The sequence below is a fragment of the Drosophila albomicans genome, chromosome X (assembly GCF_009650485.2).
Source record: "Drosophila albomicans strain 15112-1751.03 chromosome X, ASM965048v2, whole genome shotgun sequence".
Lineage (NCBI taxonomy): Eukaryota > Metazoa > Arthropoda > Insecta > Diptera > Drosophilidae > Drosophila > Drosophila albomicans.
The window spans coordinates 32,415,057-32,423,244 of NC_047627.2; the positions used below are offsets into that span (position 1 = coordinate 32,415,057).

The 8,188-nt window shown below is 33.5% G+C and overlaps 1 protein-coding gene across 2 annotated transcripts in view; it reads left to right on the plus strand.

Moving 5' to 3' along the window:
• The first annotated feature begins 8,006 nt into the window (after window positions 1-8,006).
• LOC117577955 (involucrin-like) overlaps window positions 8,007-8,188 on the plus strand; it is a 3,463-nt gene continuing 3,281 nt past the window's right edge. For both annotated transcript variants that reach the window (XM_034263000.2, XM_034262999.2), the window contains exon 1: window positions 8,007-8,188. This exon is cut by the window's right edge. Coding sequence is in view for 1 of the 2 variants with exons in the window: in XM_034262999.2 (XP_034118890.1) it covers window positions 8,124-8,188 (65 nt within the window). In the remaining variant the exon portion in view is untranslated.

Below are 8,188 nucleotides of genomic sequence, written 5' to 3' on the forward strand. Positions count from 1 at the left end.
CGCGAGTTGCCAGCTCGACTTTGGCAGCTCCCATTGCGATGGAAGCCAGAGCAATGCTCAGCTAAAGTGAACTGAATTGAGCTCAGTCTAAGCCATATCGATTTGGCCTCGACAACATCAATACACAGTGAGAAAAACGATCTCAATTCCAGGACTATAAAAACTCGTATTTTGTCTTTTGGTAAATTTTACTTTGTTTTTTTCTAAGAAAGAAATTTCACAAATTTTGAAAAGTCAAACAAAAGTTTAAATTCTGTAAATGAAGTTCAATAATATTAATGTGTTTATTTGCCAACGACATCTTGGACATCTGTCTGTCCGTGTATCTGTCGGTCCGTCCGTCTGTCTGTGCGTCTGTCTGTCAGTCAGTCTGTCTGTCCGTCTGTCTATCCGTCTGTCCGTCCGTCTGTCGGTCCGTCTGTCTGTCAGTCAGTCTGTCTGTCTGTCTGTCCGTCTGTCAGTCTGTCTGTCTATCTGTCCGTCTGTCTGTCCGTCTGTCTGTCCGTCTGTCTGTCAGTCTGTCTGTCCGTCTGTCTGTCTGTCTGTCCGTCCATCCGTATGAACACCTTTATCTCAGAGACTATAAGAGACAGAGATATCATTTTATTCGACAGCACTTGTTTTGTTTGAATAGCAAGCTTAATTGAGAAGCTAGAGCCGTGATTTTTGGTACTTCAAATAAATATTTGGTTGCCGTCAATTAAAAATTGTAGAAGTTATTTAAGAAATACTTTTGTATGTCAAACATGTCAGACAATGTGGTATATTTTGTAGTCTATAGTATATATTGTTCTATATTAATATACAGTCTTTGTTATATTTTCAGTATTTTTGCAGTATATCACTGTTTTGCTTTTATTCAAAGTGAGTAGCGTGTATCTCACAGTCGAGCACACTCGACTATGGCTTTCTTACTTATTGATTTCTCAGGAACTGGTTTTTTCTTTTAGTGTATTTGATTATGTTCCGGCAATAGCTCAAAATTTCACGTTTCTTTTTTTTAACGTTGAAAATATTTATCGAAATCTTAGCTTTATAATTAAAATTAATTGAATTTGATCAACAAATTTCAGTACACACTTTTTAAATAAAAACTATTATCCAATTTGCACATTCGAATACATTTTGTGATATTAATATTCCAAACTTTGTTCGAAAAACCTTTTCTAACTATTGCCTTTTTTGTGTAAGGTGCCTTGTTTTCTCGCAGTGTATTTGCTGGCAGCGTTGCTCTGACACCATTAAAGGTAAAGTCCTAAGGTAATCGCCTCTTGTTCGACGACCCTAATTGGCATACATCCTTAGCGGTGGCTGCATATGCTTTCTCTTTTCCCTCTCCCCTCGACACCATCAACTCACTTCGTTTAATTACCGCATACACATGTCCTTCAATTGTCTATGATTATCGAAGGGAGCGAAGAGCAAGAAGAGAGAGAGAGAGAGAGGTGGCATTTGTATTTTGGTATTAACTACCATTCGGCGAAAGCCATTCAAATTGCCTCTTGCACTCTAAGACTAAGCTGGTCTTAAATATAATCATCGAAGTGTGTTCGCTGCTAGACAACGGCGTCGATAAAGCATCCTGGCTGCCTTATTGACTGCCAAACAGTTCCTGGTTGGCTTTTTAAGCTCCACTTTTTTTGTGGTTGCTTCAATTGAGTCGAGTTTTTTGGGTAAAATATAATCTAATTCGATGGAATTCTTTAGACAATCAGAAAGAATCAATTTCAAATCAAGTTGAAGGAATTTGTGTTTAAGAAAAAGTGTTAGTATTAATTTTAATTACATCTAATCTTTTTATATATAATAAAGTTCGAATTAAAAAAAAAAAAACAAGTAAGAAAGCTACAGTCGAGTGTGTAACCATAACAAATGCTGTCGAAAAAAAATTATAGCTCTATCTCTTATAGTCTCTGAGATCTAGGTGTTCATACGGACGGACAGACAGACGGACATGGCTAGAGCAGTTCATCAGAGAACTCTTCTTATAATGTGTAAGAAATATGTCTCTTTAATATCTAATAAATCCTTAAAGAAAAGCGAATTATTTTTAAGCTATTTATTTGCAGAGCTTTAATTTTAATTACAAACTCAATAGGAGATATTCTGAGCTGTGATCTTCAAGACACACTCAATAAGTTGAACTGAATTTTGAATATTAAAAGCTGTCAAGAAATGCTAAAAATTTAAATGTAAAACAAAATGGTCTTTAAAGCCAGCTATCAATCGCTGCTTTAACTGATTAGCAAGCCAAGAAAGACAACTAGAACATGTTGAACATGTTCAGTTTGAGAGATATCGTTGCAATTTTTTCAATGTTTCCGAACTGTGCGTGTCTCGACATGTTCGCTATTGATGATTCGTGTCGTGTTCGCATCGAGAAACACTTTGAAACCGAATAACATCATGACCCATATAGGACTTGAACAGAGACAGACATCGAGTGGAGAGTGGAGAGAGTGGAGAGAATGTAAAGGTGCAGGCTGACATAGGCCATTGGCCTCGACCAGGGCCTCGTCCAGGGTTGCATTGTGTGGGTTTTCGAGTGAGTGGCAAATGAAAGAGGTAAATGCAAAACCGGGATTGGGGAGGAGAAGGAGGGAAAGGAGACAGAGAAGGGCAAAGCCATTTGCTAGCGAAAGTTGACGTCGACAAAAATGTTGCAGAAGCATTCGAAATTATTTACAACTGGTAAAAGTAGCTGGGAAAACCAGTCAAGAAGAAAACTACAACAACAACAGGAACAACAACAACAACAACGAGTAGTGAATGAGAATGAGAACTCGAGAGCTGGAATTTATGCCATTAGACCCCGCATGCACAGTTGGGACGACGCAGTTGCAACTCTTCGAACCCCTCAGCAATCTAACCCATGCAACCTCAACCTCAAACTCAACCTCAACGTCAAGCTCCTCTTCGCGTCCATTTTGCTTCACCTTCCTCGATTCCAGTGAAATGCACTTCAATGCTCAAATGACAGTCAAGTTTTTGGGGTTCCACGAAAATCATTTGGGATGCGACAACAGCACAAAACTGAGCATGAAATGAGCAACTTTTAGTGGAACGGAAAATGCAAAATGCATAACAACAACAGCAACAACAACTGCAACGAAGAAAAAGAAACATAACAAGTAAACAAACAACAACAAACTGTGAACTGTGAAGAGCAAGCATAACAACCTAACAAATTGGCCTGGACTTGAAGAAGTGCTTAACTATATGCACGACATACATTTCTATCCATCCATCTATCTATCTATCTATCTATCTATATATATGTTAGATAGTCAGTGCATAGTATATACAACAGCATAATATATTCATCGTGTTCGTGGTTAGTTAGCAAACTACAGTTTGTCATCTTCCAGCTTGCGGCAACTTTGGCGATTTGAGAAACGCTCAACAAAATACTTCTTTACTTTGTAATTTGAGTAATGCTATTTTCTTTTATTGTTATTAGTTATAATTATGCTTAGTTACTTAATTTATTTTTAAAGTGTTCTGTTTATTATTCAAATATATATTTTAAACATTTTTAAAATACTATTTTGATTTACCTTCAAGGATTTCCATTGATATTATTATTTTCAGTTTATTAATAGATCTACAAAATGTAATTATTCTCAACAGTTTTCAAATTTCATGTATTATATTCAATTTGAACTGCTTTGCTTTATATTAAAGTCAAAAAGTTTCAGACTTATTAGCTTTTATTGTCAATCTGGTATATTTTATACTCTATAGTATATTTTGATTATTATAGTATATCAACAGTTTCCACTCCGTGTGAAGTGATTTGCTTTGAATTCAAGTCAAAAAATGTAATTTTTGGTATATTTGGAATGTTTTAGTATATCTACGTAGCTTTTGGTATATTAATATGATATATTTTGTTCTCCTTGGTAGATTTAGAATGCAATGGTATATCGATATAATCGGTATATTTTAGTATTTTTTGGTATTTAAAGCTTGTATATTTGAAAAATAATAAATAGTATATAGATATAGACGTTGGGATATTTTAGTATTTCAGGTATATTAATTTGGTATATTTTAAAAATAATAAGCCAATGTTTTGATCAAAAAATGCCATTTTTAGTTACTTTGGTATATTTGGAATATTTTAGTATATCTACATAGCTTTTGGTATATTAATCTGATATATTTTGTTCTCCTTGGTAGATTTGGAATACAATGGTATATCGATATAAACGGTATATTTTAGTATTTTTTGGTATTTTAAGTTGGTATATTTGAAAAATTATAAATAATAATAATATCTATATATAGACGTTGGGATATTTTAGTATTTTAGGTATATTAATTTGGTATATTTTAAAAATAATAAGCCAATGTTTTGATCTTTTCTTACTGGATTTTATTTGGTATTTTAGTTGTTTAATGATATGTTCACTCGATATAAATTAAACATTTTTTAATGCTTTATCAACAATTTTTTTACTTTTTCGCAAGTGAGAACAACGGCGTTGATCGTTTATGCAGTCGGAGCACAAATTAGTTGAGCTGCAAAAATTGAGATGTGCATTTTTTTGTGAACTTTTGGCGGTTGAATGTTGCGACAAATTAGAGAAGCAAGCTGAGAGATGAGCGCAGAGAGAAAGTGGAATTGAAAACGCACAAAAGTATGCAATGTTATTTGGCAACGAGAAGAGGGAGAGAGAAATCTTTGGACTGGCTTTATTATTGCATAATTACAGCGGACAGATGTGCGCCGCAGCATGTGGCCAGTTGAGTGGGTGGTGGCATGCCGCATGTGGCATGTGGCAGTGTGGCATGCGGCAGTGTGGCATGCAGCATGTGGCGCGCTCGATTTAATCGTGACACCTGTCCGGCTGGTCAACGGGTTTGTCGCTCAGTCGGGCGGCATAATTAAAAGTTAAGTACCTGACCGGGACACGAGACACAACACACACACGGAAAGACAACGAAGTTGGCAAGAGTCAGGAATGAAGCTCCCCTAGGAGAGAGAGAGAGCGAGAGAGAGCAGCTGCCGTTGACTTTGGCGTTGCATTTTCTTTTTCTTTTCTTTTTTTTAATGACACTGCAGGGCATATGAACGCTACAATCGGAACAAAGCAGAGCTGGGTCAAGAGTTTGGGGGGCAAGGGAACTGGAGCAGCGACTGAAAGAGTGAGAGAGGGAGACATGGACACTGTCCGTGTAACTATCGCCATCTCGCTCGTTGCTCCACGTCTGAGTCTCGTGCTAAATGCTTGCCTGTTAAATATTTCACAAAAGAACTTACGGCAAATATGTTTTAATGAGTTGACAGCGGAGTATTCACACCTCATACCTTGCAGGCAAAACGAGAATGATGATGATGACGACGATTACTGCAAAGCTGCAGCCTTCGGTATATTTTAGTATTTATAGTATACTCGTATTAATCTGCTAATCTGCTGTTTCATATGGAATAAAGTAAAATCTGAAGCATGGAAATGCAATATAGTATATGTTGATGATGCATTTGGTATGTTTTTAGTATTTTTGGTATATTAATATGCTTTATTTAGTTCTCTATGGTATAAAGTAAGATCTAAAGCATACAAGTGCAATATAGTATGACGATGCAGTATATTTTAGTATGTTTGGTATATATATATGTATGCTATATTTTGTTCATTATTGTATTATAGTATGTCGATGTAGTCTTCAGTATATTTTAGTATTTATGGTATATTAATCTGTTAATCTGCTGTTTAATATGGTATAAAGTAAAAGTAAAGTAAAGTATTTGAAGCATAGAAATACAATATAGTATATATCGATGATACCTTTGGTATGTTTTAGTATTTTTGGTATATTAATATGCTTTATTTAGTTCACTATGGTATAAAGTAAGCTGTAAAGCATAGAAGTGCAATATAGTATGACGATGCAGTATATTTTAGTATGTTTGGTATGCTATATTTTGTTCATTATTGTATTTTGGTATTTATGGTATATTAATCTATTACTCTGCTGTTTAATATGGTATTAAGTAAAATCTGAAATCTGATGATATATTTTGTTCATTATTGTTTTATAGTATGACGATGTAGCCTTTGGTATATTTTAGTATTTTTGGTATTAATCTAATATAGTTTGTTGTTTCTCATATAAAGTAAAGCTTGAAGCATACAAATGCAATAAAAGTATGTCAATGAAGCCTCAGTATATACATACATAAGTGCTCTCGGTTTTCGATTAGAATATGACAAACCAAATTTTGAATATATATTTGAATATACATACATAAGTGCTCTCGGTTTTCGACAAGAATATGACAAACCAAATTTTGAATATATATTTCAATATTTGAATTTTCTTATTAAATTTCAAATTCAAAATAGATTTCACAGTAAATTATTTCTTACTTTAAGTTTTGTAAAAGTAAATTCAATATATAAGTTATTATTCATAGAGCATTTGCAGTTCGCTGTCAACTTCGTTCAGCTTTTTTGTCTTAAGTGTTGCCACAACTTGCCAATGGCGTTGCATATAAAATACTTAGTTGAGGCAACTTTTGTTGTTGCTTTTGCTGTTGTGTGTCGTGTGCTGCAAGTGCAAGTGCAATGCAGGTCGCACTTGCATAGTAAGTGCATTAAATGCTAAACTGCTTATGAGGTTTATCAGCAGCAAAGTGGCAAGCGGTAAGCATCTTTAAAGTGCCATCAAATAGCGCAAGTTGCATTCTTATACTCAAAATATTCATTATAATAAATAGAACGAGAATAGATCATTCGAAAGTATAAACTAATGTATTATTTATTATTCATTTGCTGAAGTTATATATACAGTCAGCGCCACAAAAAAAGCCGCACTTTTAAGGGTTACGAATTTTAAACTTTCAGGGCCTGTGGTTTCATTATATGATTGCGGATTCGCTCAATTTTTTTTTTAACAAGTTAACTGATGGTATGTTAATAAAAGTGCATACCAATTTTTATTTTAAATTTGTTTTTAATATTAAAAAAAATGTTGTTTTTGGTTTCACCCTAGTCTTAGCGACTTTTCACTATTATGGCAAACTTAATGAAAAAAATCATAAAAGTTATAATAATGAACAAATTCAACAAAAACTATTTTTTTCCAATTGAACACCTTACTAACTATAAAAAAAATTTAAATCTAGGCAATTTAACATTAAACATATTTTTTTAATTTAACTTAATACTTAGAAATGCCGCATTTGGCCTTAATTACAGACTTTACCCTATGGAGCATAAAATCGTAAATGGAACACAATTATTTCTTTGTTATATCGTATATCCATATTTTTTCTATACTTTGTTTTAGCTCATCCATAGTTTTGGGCTTTCGCTTTCTTTTTTTGGCCCCCATATAGGCCCCAACATTCTCGATTGGACTAAGGTCTGGGCTGTTTTCTGGCCAATCTAAGGACTTAATGCCCAATTCTTTCTTCAAATTGGACTGATTCTGATTGGTCAAGAGTGCTATTTTCAGATGAGTCCAAATTTAATCTCATTGGCTGACTGTATATATACCTTTTTCCGTATATATTTTTTTTATATATTTTATTTTCAAACTGTTTGTTTCTTCAAATTTCGTTTATATATATATATATTTTTTTTAATTTATCTTACTTTATTTAATAGAATTTAGTTTTATTTATTAATTTGAAAAACACTTTATGTATAATTGAATTAATTTCTTGATTACCCAAGCGATAAATGAGTTAGAAAATATAAAATAAAGATCACAGTTGTTAAGATACTTATATTATATTATAAAGATACTTATATGCAGTTGTATACATATATACTTAAACAATTGAATATTGAAGCAAAAAATAAAAAAGAAGTTTGATAAGCAAAATTTAATTTAAATTTACATACATTTTTGTATATTTTGTTTTGGAGTTTTCTTCTCACTATATTATATTTTAAACTTGATTTAAATTAAGTTAACATATTGAGTTTGTTTTTCTATACGAAATCATCGTAGTAATCCTTGATTTGTTTGCTCCCCAATCAATTCAGTATTGTCTCAAACGCCGAGCAACTAGAACAATAAAAAATTTCAATAGAAACTAAAAAGTAAGAAAACAAGTTCGGTGATTGACTGATTGACTGATTGAGGAGTGTGTGTGTGTGTGTGTGATGGCTTTTGTGGCACGCAACGATCAGCATGGCAACGAAATAATGCGCGTTATGCTCTCTCCTGA